At 33.4% G+C, this 17,152-nt stretch overlaps 2 protein-coding genes across 2 annotated transcripts; one reads left to right on the top strand and one right to left on the bottom strand.

Moving 5' to 3' along the window:
* The first annotated feature begins 3,045 nt into the window (after positions 1–3,045).
* LOC130826675 (uncharacterized) lies at positions 3,046–5,381 on the top strand. The gene is made up of 3 exons (XM_057692242.1): positions 3,046–3,882; positions 4,359–4,501; positions 4,781–5,381. The coding sequence occupies exons 1-3, from the start codon at positions 3,090–3,092 to the stop codon at positions 5,129–5,131; spliced, it is 1,287 nt and encodes a 428-aa protein (XP_057548225.1). The 5' UTR covers positions 3,046–3,089; the 3' UTR covers positions 5,132–5,381.
* Positions 5,302–16,981, bottom strand: LOC130827495 (uncharacterized). The gene is made up of 14 exons (XM_057693226.1): positions 16,666–16,981; positions 15,598–15,759; positions 15,342–15,407; positions 15,049–15,192; positions 14,863–14,976; positions 13,274–13,375; positions 13,000–13,185; positions 11,225–11,314; positions 11,017–11,151; positions 10,241–10,363; positions 9,020–9,105; positions 8,329–8,941; positions 8,069–8,146; positions 5,302–7,402 (listed from the first exon to the last, which is right to left on the bottom strand). Exons 1-14 carry the CDS (start codon positions 16,918–16,920, stop codon positions 6,383–6,385), a joined length of 3,174 nt encoding a protein of 1,057 aa, XP_057549209.1. The 5' UTR covers positions 16,921–16,981; the 3' UTR covers positions 5,302–6,382.
* Positions 16,982–17,152: the final 171 nt, after the last annotated feature.

Here is a 17,152-nt window from a genome sequence, read left to right on the forward strand (position 1 = left end):
TGTATAATTAGAAATATTTATATTTTTTTAAAAAAATATTTCACTAGACGAGTAGTATCGAGATTGATGAAGGTGGGGGACAGCCTTTTAGTAGGGAGGTTTCGGTGTATGACGCAACTGCTTCTCTACACTTAAATTTTTATCATCATCTTTAATGGTGTCGTGGCGGCCAAGTCTTGTATTTGCTTTTGTTTTGAAACGTTTCATCCCAACAAGGATAAGCATTAATTTTTTATTGATTCAGGTGTTCAGTCGGGACATTGAGTTGATTTCGAATGAAGTATTTTAAATCAGTTTAAAAATAGGTTTTATGTTTATATTGATTTTTTTTATATAATTTTAACTTCATTTCGAAGACGAGTTAAATTGAATTCGATTACCAGATTGGATAAATATCAGGTTATTGGTTCTGTTTTGAATACCTTTAAGTATGATAAAAAATTTCCACAGTTTTTTTAGATGGTAAAAAAAAATGTTTAATTACTAGATTAACTCAATAATTCTCTAACACAACTATTGATATTAATATATAGTTAAAAGATAAAAGATTTTTAAGTTTTTCCTTAAATTTTTTTCATTAAGGATTGATTTGACCCTGTTCGATTCATATACAAATTGTATGGGTGCATGTCTCCAAAGAGTCAAGACCATAATTGGCAAATATTAGGAATTTATTTATTAAGATGAGAAAAAGAGAAAGTTTGGTCAGAATTGAATTTATGATACTTTTTGAAAAAATAATATTTTTCAACTAAGTTGTAACCTAATTGGCTAATTCTCAAAGAGGAAAATAAAATTAATCTTTTTTCTAGGTGGTGAGATCAGAATCAAATTCTTAATATAAGAGTGAAAAAAAGTGTTTAACTATTAGGCTAAGTTATATTAAAAAAAAAATTTAGAGATGTTTGACAAAACTAATAGCTAATACCTAATAACTTGTAGAGCTGATTAGTGTAATTGATTCGACCATCTGATTTTATAAGCCGGTTTGACCAGTTCATTTTGAATATGTTGCTAAGAGTAGTTTGTTCAAAATTAACTTATTCATAATAATAAACTGTTTCAACTAACTAATTTACCAAACACTAAAATTAAATGGTTTAACTGCTCAATCATTTATTTGTATTAAAATAAGTTAATTTTTTATGAACTCTTTATATTTTGTTTGACTTTAAAGGTTTTGTTTTTTTTATATAACTATAATTGGAGTTGAAAATAAGACTTTAAAGGTTTTGTTTTTTTTATATAACTATAATTGGAGTTGAAAATAAATGTACTTAAAGTGGTCAAAATAACATAAAATATAATATAAAATATGAGAGTGTAATTCGTTACCTAACTGGTTTACTCAAATCAGGCTAAGTCAATTCGTAGTCCGAATCAATGGACTATGTCATTCGTTACAAATCTTCATCATTTAATTAGCTGTAAACTTTAAATAATTAATTCTTAGTATGCTCATATTATTGCTATCTATTTTTTTTTCTCATTATGAGAAAAGATATTTATCAGGAAAAAAAGACTACTTAAAAATTAAATTAATATTTTTTGAAAAGTGACATTTACTTATTATATGAGACTAACAGACGATTCTCATAACATAAAAAGTTTTAAATAAATATAAAAAATGAAAAATCACTACAACTTGCACAAAAAGTAGATGTACATAGGTAATTTGTAGAAAGCAAAAACAAATTCCAATTAGCAAAGGTATTTCACCAAACCCCCTTGCTTGCATTTAGAATAGTTGATTGATGTATTTGTCCCTAAAAAACTAATGCTTTATTTAGATAGAAACAATTGGAAAAAGGAAGAAAAAAGAAGTGGGATTTTTTATATGAATTATATATATATATATATATATATATATATATATATATATATATATATATATATATATATATATTGAAAAACACAATTCTCATACAATATGTTGTAGTTCGATAAGTAGGAGGCAGTAGAGTATAGACCTCAGAAAATGAATATCATGTAAATAATAGAAAAACCAAGAGTATACAATCTTTTAAAGTATATGATGTCAGTTCATTAATAAAGTCTCAAAGTCAACAAGTCACATAGTTAATGCATGTACACAAGTTTGTACAACTAAAGATATTCATTCGGATCATTAGGTTAATTTCAATTTAGTTTAAATTAGGTTTTGTGTCTATATTTTCTTACATAATTTTAAATTTATTTTAAAGTTTGATGATAGTCAAATTCAGTTATAAAATTAAATAAATATTAAATCGTCAAATTTATTTTGAATACATATACTTACAACTAACACATGAATACATCACCATTGTGTTATGGAAGCATGTAATACTTTTGTCCAACAACTTTACAAATTTCTAGGGAAATTATTAGAGAAGTTATAACTTCATATAAAAATCTAGTTTATTATTGTAATTAGTTTAGTTTTGAGTTATAGAAACAAAATAATAAGATGGTTATTGACGCTATTTATCAATATACACATAGTGATTTCTCCAATAATGAAAAGGAGGAACGTCTTATTTATTTATTGGGCCCTAAATTGAAAGTTAAAAAGGGTCTCTAAAAATTTAAGGCGCAATAAATAATATAATAATAATTTTATTTCATATTTTTGATATTTTAACTATTTATGGAAAAGCCTAATAACTCATATTACATAGCAATAAATATAAATTATATCTAAATTTAATTCAAGTTAATGTCGATCTTATATATGGAAAATATTTTTAAACCCTAAAAAATTTAGAACCCTTAATGATAGTTCAGTTTACCTCACGACGATGTGAAAAGGTCCATAATTTTGAATTAAATTTTATTTTTGTTAATTGGTTTACATCAATATATGCATAGTGGGATCAATGCATAAGCAAGTCAATATGTAGCAAAGGTAGTAAACGTGAGCTCAACTATATATCGCACGTCGCCAATTAAAGACGGCAAACCTTTTCAAAATATCAATCAATAAAATTCAATTTCTAGAAGACAAGGCTTTTAAGTTTATTATAAAAACCAAGAATATAATTGGACGTAAAACCAAAAATACCAAAAGAAAGAAAAAATCCCCAAAATTCCTTGGTTAGTATAGAATTATGTCAATGGTTGTTTCCCCTTTATTGTTTGCCTTAATTGTTGTTGTTTTACTTGTTGGCATTGCTTCCGCAGATTATCACGCTGGTCATAGCCTTAAACCTTATCAAAACAATGACAAATATAAGGTTGGTCGTAGCCTAAAGCCATATTACCAACCCAACTACAACGAATATGATTATAGGACTCGTCATAGTCCAAATCTGTATTATTACCAACCAGATGATGAAGAATATGATGATGATGATGAAGAATATGATTATAGGATTGGTCGTAGCTTAAAGCCATACTACCAACCCGAACATCATGAATATTATTATAGGGCTGGTCGTAGCCTAAAGCCATATCAACATAACAACAAAGGCTATAAGGCTAATCGTAGGCCTTACCAACCTAATTACAAAAGTTATAGGGCTGGTCGTAGCCTAAAGCCATACTACCAACGCTATGATGATGAGCACGATGCTTATAGAGCTGGTCGTAACCTAAAGCCATACTACCAACCCTATGATGACGAGCATGATGCTTATAGGGCTGGTCGTAGCCGAAAGCCATACTACCAACCTTATGAGGATAAGCACGACGCTTATAGGGCTGGTCGTAGCCTAAAGCCATACAAACCCCATGATAAGTCATACAATCCAAAAGATCAGAAGTATATTCCAACCACCAATTCATACAAAAGCCATGATAATACTGGTGCTACCAAGATTCAAGGTCTAATATACTGCAACAAGAACGGCCAAAAAACTAAAATGCACGGTAATTTTATTCCCATAATTTCTAATTCTTTTAGTAATACTTATTATTCTAGTCATAATTAATAAAATATACTTCACTTCCTCTAGTTTGAATTAATTTTTACACTTATTATTTTCATGCTATTCTATTATTATTTAAATTTGTAATTATTATGCAATTGTAACATGAACTAATTTGAACCGAGCTCGAATTCTCTACTCCTAATTAGTAATTATGTAACATCTTCTATACTCATTCAGAATCTAATTAATATGTAAGTGAAATAGTTAGTTTTCAAATTTAGTTTTCTTATATCCTTACTCCGTGTCAAATTTTCTTACTAAATGGTATAGGGGATGTTATATAGTTTGGTGTAGATGATTGAAATTCATTTATCAATTTAAGTTTTTATTAAGATATTCCATAGAAATAACATTAAATAGAAATAACATTAAAAATAAATCAACGTTCAAATCTGATCTGCGTACCTCTCATTTTATCTGTGGTTTTTTCTAAGGATTTCTTTGTAGATCTTTTTTCAATCGATAGACTCTTTGGCCGCATTCTCTTTTATTGGTATAAGTTGCCTCCTTTCTTCCCTTCCCAAACCTTGATGATAGTTTCCTATGAGCGGGATACACCGAGTACCGAGTATGATGATAATAATAATGATGTTCAAATCTGATCTATGTACCTCTCATCTCAACTGAAATGTTTAACCTCGAGCATATGTTTGTCTATTCCCTATCAACACTCCAAACTAGAGATGTTCGTCGGTCCAGGACCTTGTATGACCCGCTTCTTTTTTAGGAGTTTGGGTCATATTCTTTGAGATCCATCGGCTCCGGGCCGAATTTGGATTGGACCTAGACCCGTGGACCCAACCCGAACCTTATAACTTATATTGTGGTGACTGGTGACACTTATCAGCATAAACTTTTGATTGAGATGATTTCTTGACTATGATTATTCCCTCGTAATTGCCGGGGCAACCGCAAAGGTGACATGCGAGGTGAAAGACGAGAATGGATATGATACAACACCATTCTCAGTAGAAACACAGCCAACAGACGCAAACGGTTACTTCCTTATAAACTTAGGGAAGTACACAGTTAAACCAGGCTACACATTTACCAACTGTAAGGTTTTCCTTGAAGAAGCTGCACCTGGTGACTACTGCAATAGACCTACTGATACAGGCAATGGAATCACTGGTGCCATTCCCTCCAAACCAAGGAGCCTTTCTGATAACTCCATGCTTTACTCTGTTGGACCTTTTGTTTACATTCCTTCCTCATACTAATAATAACATTTCATCCTTCATTAATATTCTTACTAGCCTTTTTATTTATATGATATGATGTTGAGAGTCGGGTTAGTTAAGTGATTCAGGGGTGTCTCTTTCACCCTTATGACAAGATTTCAATTCTCACCACTTACAAAAAAACTAATTTTATCTCTCCTAACCCGTAGGTATATATTCTCTAGCCTACATTGTTCAAAAAAAAAAAAATTATATTTGTATTGAGTGTTGTATTATTGTACTATTTTATTTTGGGATTGTAATTGTGATTGGAAATTTTCCAACCCAATGGTTGTGATTGTGATCAAGTACATTTTGCTTGGTATTTTTGGTCCCTTAGCCTACACTGAATCAAAAAAGTTTATAATATTGATTTTGAGTCAAAACTGTCACAATCGTGAGTCACTATAATCTGTCTGTTAATCTCCTTTTCAAATCCCAACTTTGTGCAGGACACCGGGTGTTGACCATGACCATAACAAATTCTTTTAAACAATGTCAGCGGTTCAATCTATTGTATTTTCCCTTTGAATTCCAATTCTGGACCGTAGAGTGTGAATTAAAATTTGATATGCTTGAGCATTACTTTGAGTTGAAGCATTGTAAATATGTCCCCAAAAGCAGAAATGAGCGTATATCCTAGATTCCAAAACGCATTGTCTTTTTAACTAGAGAAATGAATTACAAGTATCGACGAAACTAGAAAAGAAAATTTACTGTATAAAAAGAATTATGCACCAGCAAAGAGCAACATTGATATTTTATATAAAAATTTAGTCAAATTAGCGCAAATTCTTTCAAACCCTGTTAACTAAAATCACATACAAATAACCAATGTTATAAACACACCACAAATTAAAAAGATTCTCACCCTTGCAAGAACATGTATACACTTTGCAAAATATTATCACTCTCACTAATCCATTATCATGTTTGAGAGGTTCTAAGTAGCATTAGACCTATGCAATTATCAATTAGGAACAAATTCACACAAAAAGTTGCAAAAAATGCTTCGAGGCTATCGAATTCATATTCACAGAAAGATAGTTGAGGATTCATGGAAGGAGTATGTGCATGTCAGAAAAGCTCACCAGCATGCCAGCGGACTTCATGTCAACGAATAGTTGAATACCAATCAAATGCTGGTCGATGTGCGAATCCGTTCTATCTGAGCAGCTGCACTTTTGCTTAAAGGTCTACACAAAACAATCAGATGCTTAAAGTATTTGTCTACCAAATGCCATATGCAGATCAACATTTTTGCAGGACACAGTGTTCATATAAGGTAAGGACTTGCTTCCTGCTAGGATTTGCTAGTTTCATCAACTCGGCACCAAAATTATGTTTTACAAGTTCTTGCTTAAGTTTCTGAACGGTGAATTTGGTATAATCTTCCGAGTTAATCTGGCTGTTATCTTTGCCACTCTCATCTTCTGGTGGTGCTGCTTGCCGAAAAGGGCTGCCAATGTTCTTCAGCCTTTTCTTGACTCGAGTGATAAGTCTGTCATCCTCGGGAGAATCAATCGTCATTGGAAGGGCATCTATTCTTGGGCGTTTCTCATTGGAAGTATTAGCCTTCAGCTTTGCTTCCAAGGCTGATTCATTAAAACGCACAGAAGCCAACTCTTGTTGGACTAGATCAAGCTTACCCTGTGTGGCCTGCAGCTGAACAGAAAGAGCTTCAGCTCTACAATTAGCTTCCGCTCGAGCATTGCGTTCAGTCTCAAGTAAATCGTTAAGGACTTGAACTGTGCTAGCTCTTTCGGAGTTATTTAATTTCATTTGAGATTCGATTTCTTTCTCTCTTTCTTCTAGTCTACCCTCCAACAAAATTACTTTAGATTTTGCATCCATCTCAGATACTTGGATTCTCTTAAGTTCATCAGCTAGGTCCATCTTCTGCCTCTCTAAATTTTCGATCTGTCTCTCTGCCTTCTCAATTTGGGCCCACCTTTCCATAGATATTTTTTGAATATCAGTTTTTTCTTTCAGAGCATTTTCTGCTTCTACTCGTGCTTTATCTGCTATCTCAACAGCTCTCTTGCATTCTGTTTCCGCAGCTCTAAATCTTTCTTGTAACTCATCAAACATCATGAATTCAGATTGATACCTCTCCTCCAGATGGACTTTTTCCTGTTCAAGTATTTTGGACTGTCTCTCGTACGATTGAGCCCTCACATTTGCTTCTTCCAACTTCTCTTCCAGCTCCTTAATCTTGCATTTTAAGTCCACTGCTTCCGAATCATAATTGACAATCTTTGACTGAGCATCCTATGATTGAAAGCAGAATTTAAATCGATCATATATTGCATAGTGCTAAAATGCATAATTGTATGCCATGACTACTCCTGTTTATTCTGGTTGATTCAAACAGAGCTTCATTCTTTCCTTAAACTTCATTAACATGTTGCCACAGAATGAAATGAGCCTTACTAATCACAAGCTACTTGTGATTAACTATTTTAAAATCAGAAGAATTACTTCTTTGAGTTAGGCAAAACTGTGTTGAACTTTAAAAAGGGGTAGTCAAATAAGTGATTCCTAGATCTTCTAATTACACACTCATTCATAACATCTAATTTACGGAGCTATATCATTCACATTTGAGGAAAATCTAAGTCGACAACAGAGTAGAGATGGTCTTTGACATATACTGAACAGCTAAACTTCTCTTCAATAGTGTTTGAACTTGAGACCCTGATATGCGGTAGAAAATTAAAAATATTTCTCCACTCACTAATTTTATACTAATATGAAAACACAAAAGAACAAAAAATCAAGCTTCAAAGTTGGATTTATGTCATGGGTTATAATTGATCTGTCATTATGCTCTCTTAAACCTTGTTTTTACCGAATGCCAACTTACGTCACTGCACAGATTTTTCTAAGATCACTCAGTAACCAGCTTCGGAGACTAATTATTACATAGATACTCACCTTCAAACCTAGCTTCAAAGTTGTCAACTGCTGCTCAACCTCGTCCATCTTTGCCACCTTGTCTTTGAGCTCCTCTTCCTGCAAGTACAATGAGTAAAAGATAACCAACAATAAAGAGACTCCTTTATAATTTATCTTCATGCGAAAAAATTCATGATTTTGTGAGGAAAGACATCACAAAATGCAACTGTTATCAGATTACAAAGCATATAGAAAGGAGGCCAAGAAATAGAATTTTAAAAAATAATAATAAAGCAGACCTTTTGCGTCAACATCTTGGCAAAATCTGCTCGAAGCAGATCTTCTCTTAACTGAATACTCTTATTTGTACATTCTTGGACAATAGTTGCCTTCCCCACAGCTGATTTTGCCTCCTTAAAAGCCATATCATATTTCCGTTTCCACTCCTCCGCTTCTTCTTTTGCAGACTGAGCCTGTTCTCGAAGAGCGGACAGACTTGCTTCGGCAGCACAGCTCCTAGACTTGAGCATAGCTAATTCTGCATATGTTTCGTCTTCTTTAGCTTTCTGCTTCAATATAGCCTCTTCATATTTCTTTTTCCAATCCAAAGATTCCTTCTTGACAGAATCCAGGGTTTTTAATAGACAAGAACTCCTCTCTTCTGCAGAGCTATATCTAATTTGTAAGTCAGAAACTCGGTTCATATAATCATCTGCAATATTCCTCTTGTCACTGATAGCATCTTCAGAGCGCTTCAAATACTCGAATTTTTGCTTCTCACTAGCTTCTAGCTTCTTGGTAAGCAAAGCCAACTTATCTTCGAGCGACCGGCACTTCAAGGTAAGGGCACTTTGCTCCAAGCCAAGCTGATCAAGTTGCTTTTTAGCAACATCATAAATTGGACCTTCCAAACTGGAAAAATTCACTTAGATGAATAATGACCACTAGAGAAAAAAGTACAGTTATCATCTACCAAATTTTATAACAAACCTTTGCTGTAGGAAATTAGCCTTCTTTTTTTCCTTCCCAGGGCCATGACATGATGCTTCATACTCAGAGAGAAGTTCATCGAGCAGCTGCCAGAACAAAAGCATGCTTTAGTAGTTCAGCGCAAATAAACTGCCCCATTAACTGATTTGACCATTATGCATGCAGTACAGGGAACTTGTAAATGATAAAACAAAGATATTCAAGAAAAGTTTAGCCTTGGGAGCTCAAGTAAACTGCCCCAATAACTAACACTAATTGTGTACAGTAGTGATTCCTGAAATCATCCGTGTTGGGCGTGAATTACATTTCAATAAAGACACCCCTATAGAGTTTTACCCTTTTATTCTGTAGTTACGTTTCAATAGATTATTATCATATTGCTCCTCCCCAATTGAGCTATACTAGACACTATGAGACATACAATGTTCATTTTCTCTGCTCCTGAAAAGTTGACCAAAAGTGCTCCAAACACTATGAGTCATATAATAATGCGAGAAAAAATCATCTCGCGGAATTGAAAATTAGTGACACGAAGTATAAAGAATGAAGGGATCTTTGGCTTTGTGAAAGTGGTATCTCAAAGTATGGCTCTTGTGTTTGGAATTAAGAGTTCAACAAAGCTATCCGAAAATCCAATTCAAATTCAATATGATTATTCAAAATTCCGATCCAAAATAGAATTTTGGATTGGATATTTTTAGATCAAATATAGGTCACCAACCTATATATCTAATTTGAGAATCACAGTTTTCTTCATTACCAGTTAGAAAGTTACCATTTAGGTTATCTATAAAGCCTTTGGTTAGTCTAAAGGCCTCAAAAATTTTGTATGATCGGGATAGAAAGAACAACTAAACCGAAGAAGCTATAGTTGCAGAGCACATTTATGCAGATTATCTAATCTGTGTGATTAGAATTGAATTCATCATGGCTTTTCTCAAGCTCCTTAAACTATGAGTTAATCTACGACAAGGAACTATATACCCTTTACAATTAAAATGACTTGAAATAAAGTAGTTAAATTAATCTGTAATTAACTTTTGTTTTGGATACCTTGCACTCTATTCCTGCACTCCTTTTTCAAAGATTAACTCAATGTTTTTGCACATATGCCTGTCACACATGCACACTCGCACATATGCTATAGAACAACATATGCTATAACATCTAGAATATGTAAGCCTTGCAGTGAAAAGGAAGTTTAGGCAAAAGTTCTCTAACCTTGATAACTTGAACTAGTTCCACATTAGAATCATGACACGCCGTTCTTAGCTCCTTTTCCATCTTCTGAATTGCAATCGAACATTGTAAATCGGCCTCCATGAAAACGCTTTTTTTATACTCCTACATTAGAAAATTAGAAAGATACTGATATAACCATTCAATAGAACGTAGAACAATCTATCTATACAATATACTAATGAAAAAGCAATCAATAACACTTTAATATTTTAGGCATAAAAAAATAATTTCATTAACGTATCATTCACAAATTATCGGGAAATATATTATTGTAATGAATTAAAACAAGAAAATATTATTGAAGTAATATTTTCATAGATAATCTATTACTTAGGTGACTATATTCAACACATTATGTAGAAGAATTGATTACTGTTTTTGGAACCCTTTTGTAATATCCTTTCATAGATAATAGTAAAAATATTATATCATTTGGGTATTTTTCTTTTAATTGATTATAATAGTTAAATTATTTTTAAGTTTTCTATTATTTTTGTGTAAAATGATTATTTTAATTGTTAATTGTATGATCTTTCATAAACAATCCCTTTTTATACATATTTCAATACTACCATTATCACTTTACATTTATTCAATATAATAATAGTACAATTACTCTAAAGCTTTGGTTTTTATTAATGTGTGATTATCGTATAGTTGACAAATATAAAGAACAAAAGGAGCATATATAATAGTCTAATAGTAATTTAAATCTAATTAAATATTTTTACGGATTCCAAGCAAAATTTAATCACCTCCAATTCCTTCCTGAAAAAGTTCTGCAAAAGCATCTCATATTTTTGCTTCGCAGAGCCAGCTCCTACAGCATGTGAATTAAATTCTCTCGAGGCATTTAGAACTGCTTCTTCATGAGCCTCGCTAAGTGCTGCCTAAAAAAGATGGTATAAGAATAAACGAACATAAAACCATATAAGGAAAGTAACATATAGGAAAGATACTAACTTCCTCAGGTGCCTTTGACTTCTCCAAGGAGGACATATATACTTCAGCAGCTTTATCATAAGACCTCCTGCACTCAGTTTCTTCAACACTCTACAAGATAAAATAAATTCTAAACGAAACAGAAGGTACAAAACGAACTTTCAGTTAAAATTTTGGATTACAATTTACAAGTATAAAAGTGTATATGAACCAAGCAACTCAAAGACGGGCTTCAGCAGCAAAACATTTTAAACATTCCTACTTTTAATCTTTACAATTTGCAAAAAGCAAAAGAAGCTTCAAGTCCTTGAAGCCTATTCCCTTCACAAAGACATATATAAATCATTTACCTTTATCCAGATAAGCTTGCATCAGGTAATTTTTCAATTTTAACTTTAGCAACAGTGACTTAATTAAATGAGTCATTCCTCCATGCGTTGTGATTTCAGATTTGTGAAGTGATTATAAGAAATAAACATTGCTTTTCTGATATGATTACTTACATTGGATTAACTTTCTGTTTTACTTTACATGATAGTCTTGGTGATCTTACCAAATGTCTAAGGAGTCATTAGTCATTACTCCATGTGTTATAAAGAGTCTATGAAATATGAATTGCAATTCTGATACAGTACCTTTTGTACAGGCCGACATTCCTCCCTCGCAAAAGATAGGCTCTATTCTTTCCCAAATTTTCCTACAAGGCTGCTACTGGTAGCAATAACATGGTGTTCTTTAAACATACTTAAATTAGTACATGGATATTAGAAATCAAACCAAGTGTATAGGACCTGATCACGTATACCTCACTGTAATGAAGGGGCTTGTTCTACTGTTCATATTATATCTCTTGAGAAATAAAGCCTCTATCCTGGATATTTCTTTTCGGTTTGTTTCTAAAACTTCTCATTGTGCCCCACCAAGCAAAAGAGCAAACAAAATGAGGACTATGATAGGGTGAATATCAAGCTTTTAGACCACGATTTAGAGAAATTCTGCTATGAACTACACTCACAAATCAACTCCTTCCAAACACTTATAGAAGAATGTAAAATATATATGTATTTAGCTCCATCTGCTATTTACTGAAAAATTATCATAGTTTATCAATCATAATTCATAACACAGTTAAAGTTCTATTTGGCCCCTAATACGTGCCCAAGTGTAAGATCTTCTGTTCGACACCGATACTTGCCCTAGAGTAAAATTGGATCCTTATATGAAACAAATCCATAGTTTTGGCCTTAAATGAAGTGTTAAAAGTGTCTCACCCATGTCCAAGCATCAAAGACAGGACATGGATACCTGATAGGTAAAATGAAGGACCAAAATAGCATAGATTCATTGATAAGTTTTCTCAATCCATAATACTCCCTTCGGCCATGAAAATAAATTGTTAACATCTACTTTCAGAGATGGTAAGTGTGGCCTTCAATTTAGACAAAAAGCAAAGTGAAAAGCTTACTTAAAAGAGAATGTATTATATGGATCACCTCAAAAGTTATATCTTGATAACTCAGGGGATAGAGGGAGTATGTCATTCCACAAAAAAAGCAACATTACTTGTAACTTAAAGTACTTGAAAGTAGCAATTGTTAGTCTGTTTCATATAGCAATTCAAGATGAAAGGCTTTAATAAGTCTATATATTAGAGCCTTTAAAGAATGACTTAATTTTTATTTTATTTTATTGTATTGGGGGTCATTTTTCTATATTTGTGATCAAACATCATAGATTTAACAAGCACCAGAACTACAAACATAAGCAGAGAAAAGAGGATATGAGTCAAGACTAACCTGCCAAGAGGAAATTATAGTAGGGACAGCACCATTATTTAATGCATCAAGATACGATTGGGTTAAACCAGCAAGCATAGGTCCGTTCATCACCATCGCTCCAAGTTGCTTGGGCCTAGTTCTCTCAAATACAAAACTAGTCAATGCATCCAGACCAGATCTAAATTCTGGTCTAAACTTGTCCAGCTGCAGTTCATGCACACAATAGATTAATTAAGTGCAAGAAAAAGCAAGAATAGACCTTAAAGGTGCGTTGAGGAATAGAGATGCTTACTGGTGTCTGGTCAAGATGCTGCAGTTCAGTCTCACTATTCAACGGACGGACAAGTGTGAAGCACTCACGGGCAGGGAAAAGAGCACGGATTGATTCACGAATCTAAAAGCCAAAACTTAATCAATCAGTTCTTTGGAAAAGACTTGTATGAATTGCATCATTGGTAACCAAAATCAATTCATGATTATTCATATATTATTTACTATGTCATCAAACAACAAATAAGAAACAGTGCAAAGGTCCCCCATATTTTCACATTGACACTCTCCTTCACACCCATACAAAGAGGATCATTTGCTTGATCTCCATTAGCCTATTGTAGCTAGACGTATCTACTTGAGTTTCAGAGTGATGATGTTTGGAACCACTTTTGGTTTTGTTTCAAGCTCTAGCATGATATTTCCTTTTGATGTTCAAGCCACTTTGGACAGGGTCATAGGTCATAGCGCAAGACTGCAGAATTTATAGTCAAGGTCATTGTGGCAGTTGAGAAACAACTTTCGCGGTCAATACGAATGGTTTCACGGTAATAAAAAAAAAACCTTAACAATACGATCAGTCAATCACGATATGGTGATACTGGCGATATTTTGAACTATGGATTGAGTCAATTATGAACCAATAGGGAAACATAGAATTAGACCATTTAAAATAAATGATAACTAGTGAAATAAAGCATCCACATTCTTACAATATACCTAGTGACCTACTTTTTTGGTGAGTAGAAAAGAGGGTGGAGAATGGATTATCAAAACATTCAATCCACAACTATCTCACTCTCCATGTTAGATTTAAAGAGTTAGTGTCAAACCTTCCCATTAAGCATTATTTAATAAGTATCTATGTTGAACGATATTTTATGCACAGAAAAGTAGCAGATTGTGATACAAAGTAAAAAGAGGGCATGCAAAACACTAAGAAAGTCATTAAGAAAGCAACATGGCTACCACTTTCCCAAAAATATGTGGAGAAACAAAAGGACGGGTACACAAAGTACTAAAGTTACCAAGATCAAAAGGACAAAAGTTATTTCCAAAGAACGGAACCAGAGCTAGGTAATGGCCATGTATGAAAAGGGAAGCACTAAAGGGAACCAATGTCCAGGGGGAGCAAAGATTTCGGGGCCTATTTTTTTTTAACTAATTTAAAATTTGGACCCTTCATTACCAATTTAATTTATAAGAATTATTTATAAGGAATTCCTTCCATCCTGGACTCCACACACACATCACTCTGTAAAAAGAACTCAAACAATATGCATCGTTTAGCTCCAATCACCAACTTATATACATATAATACGTATTTGATATAGAAACAAGGCAAAATAAGGGACAGCCATATTAAGAAAAAGTGAACCGCATGAGTAAAACATTAGTGCACAACTACAAGTTCAATTATCTCCAATAATCAATAAGTATGAACAAAAAGTAAAAAACAAAGCCTCTCTCCTTACAAGTAAAAGAAAGTATCAAAAGAGGTTCAATTTTCAATATTGGTTTGAGCTACTACTTGCCTTTCTCATGTCATCCCTGATGTTCAGTTGCTAAAATAATATTAACACCAACAAGAACGAATGCTACAATTTATACCTCGTTTTTTGTTGCTATATCATCCCCATTGCCTTGAATTGGCCTCAGGGCAAGCTCCAAATAATCACGGGGCGTTATCTTTTGATTATCTTCAACCAAATCCAGATAAAAATCCTGAATAATACAATGGGCACATGTTAATCAAACAAACCGGAAACTTATGTCAAGTGATGTTACACAGCTTACCCTAAGAAGCCAAACAAATATTGGTGAAAATTGCCCAAGTTCAGAAGCTGTGGTTCTTCCACCAGAGGCCCTGACACGTATATGTTTAGTCATTTCGGTCACAAGTGAAAGTCGATCCAATGCAGCCTCATCAATACCACCCATCTGTGGTTAGAAGAAATGGTCATTCATTAGCTATGGTATCAAGCATCTAACTGATATTATATGTGTGCATTTAAGTAAATCAGCAAGAAAAATACTTTAAAATTTCAAATACATGCGATCAAGCTATGCAACCTTAGATAATTTTTTACCTGGTTATAGATGAACAAGCTGGATAAGAGAACAGCCAAGGAAAAAATTTGTGTGCTGTATGTTCCCTGTAAATATATTTGGCATAATCAAATGCAAGGAAGTCATTTAGCAAAACACAATAATCCAATCGACTACCAACCATTATGACTAGTCTCACTGTAACTTGAGGAGCAAGCAGGAAGCAAGGATAGCCATTAAGTAATGAATAAGGTAAATTGAAATGGTGTGTCATCTATGAACAAAGAAAATACTCACTGTCTGATCATAAGCATCAATTCCTTCACTATCCAACAGTATAAGATTATATTCTGTTCCATCAAGAGCAGTCCTCTTCATGGGTGAGCTCCACAACCAAAGCCCTTTTGTACATGGCCGATGAGTTGATTCGACTTGAAATCCACTGGTCCTCCCAAGAAGCTAACAAATTTCAATAAAAATGTACATGAGCAAACATACAAATGCAGAACAATGCAGCAGAGCAAACCATTTCAGGTAGTATTAAAAAAGCAGCATCATACATATACAAAAGAAAAAAGTTAGTACGCAAGATAGATCATGTTACAAAGAGGGAAGAAACACAAAGGTTCCCTAAAAAGAGCAATTAAATTTTTTTTCGCTTCCCATAGTTGCTGAAGGTGAGAAAGAGAAACCATTTAAAACACCTTTGTAGTATACTTCTTACAAGTAAATTACAACTTCAAAGAAGTCCTTACTCCTTACATGATCAAACAATTGATTTGAAAAAGAGCATTACACAAGGAAATCGAAAAACAGAAAGAATGCAGGAGATAAGGATTCTATTCCACAATTCTAGTCCTTACTCCTTACATGATCAAACAATAGGATAGAATGCAAAAGAATGCTTTGATTGCATTCATCCTAACACTAATACAACCATTTAATTCACAAATTACTGACTCAATAGACAATAATGAACACAACTCACAGATTGGACATTGGTGGTTTAATTGGCCGATCAACAAATAAGTATCTAGTCCACGACACTATATGAAATACTGAAAATACTGCTGTTATAATCAACTACATGATACTCAAATTCACTAAACAACTACCACAAAAGGGGAGGTAGAAAGAATTCAACTATCAATTTTTGACTTTCTTAGAGTTAATTTTAATGTTACCATCATAATGTCGGAATTGCATCATCCCATTACACAAATTTCCTCCTAACACTCAAAAAAGCAAATTCTCAAAATTCAAAAATCAAAACCATTCCCAAAAAAATCGTAAACCCTGCAATCTTCCCAAGACTTGAACAACCAAAAAGTCTAAAATCGCGCTAAGATAAAGAAAGAGAAGAACCTGATTAAGGATAAAGCTCTTGCCTTGACGAGCACGACCACAAACAGCAACAACTCCAATTGGCTCTTTAACAAGTTGAAGAACAGCCAAAGCTTGTGGATCAATCCTGAATTGGCCATGATCATCGCAGTATACAAACCTTACCGGACGCGGTGGTCCGGTGATCGACATTGCCGGCAAAGAAGATGGTATCGGAATGGCAGTTGACGGCGATGGAGATGAGTCGACGGCATCTTTGCCTCGAAAGAATCTCATATTTTGGGAATTGAAATGGTAATAGATTAATAGTAGTAATCACAGTTAGGTAAGAATGATTATGGAGCGTACTTTTTATAGGTTAAGTTGCTTTATGACGGGAGACGCCTTTTGTGGGACCTACAAACATTCCATTTTGTTAAGAGTATAACAACTTCTTTTGATTTGGTAGGTTGGATGTCATCGATCTCCAATTCCATATTCCTAATTAATTACCGTAATTTGTAAATAA

This window comes from Amaranthus tricolor, chromosome 11 (genome assembly GCF_026212465.1).
Source record: "Amaranthus tricolor cultivar Red isolate AtriRed21 chromosome 11, ASM2621246v1, whole genome shotgun sequence".
Taxonomy (NCBI): domain Eukaryota; kingdom Viridiplantae; phylum Streptophyta; class Magnoliopsida; order Caryophyllales; family Amaranthaceae; genus Amaranthus; species Amaranthus tricolor.

Coding starts and splice junctions, on each gene's coding strand:
- LOC130826675 (XM_057692242.1), top strand. CDS start 3,090: ATGTCAATGGTTGTTTCCCCTTTATTGTTTGCCTTAATTGTTGTTGTT. Junction 3,883..4,358: donor CATAATTTCTAATTCTTTTA/GTAATACTTATT, acceptor ATTTCTTTGTAG/ATCTTTTTTCAATCGATAGA. Junction 4,502..4,780: donor ATGATGATAATAATAATGAT/GTTCAAATCTGA, acceptor TGATTGAGATGA/TTTCTTGACTATGATTATTC.
- LOC130827495 (XM_057693226.1), bottom strand. CDS start 16,920: ATGAGATTCTTTCGAGGCAAAGATGCCGTCGACTCATCTCCATCGCCG. Junction 13,186..13,273: donor AGCATCTTGACCAGACACCA/GTAAGCATCTCT, acceptor CATGAACTGCAG/CTGGACAAGTTTAGACCAGA. Junction 7,403..8,068: donor CTTTGAAGCTAGGTTTGAAG/GTGAGTATCTAT, acceptor TTTCAATCATAG/GATGCTCAGTCAAAGATTGT.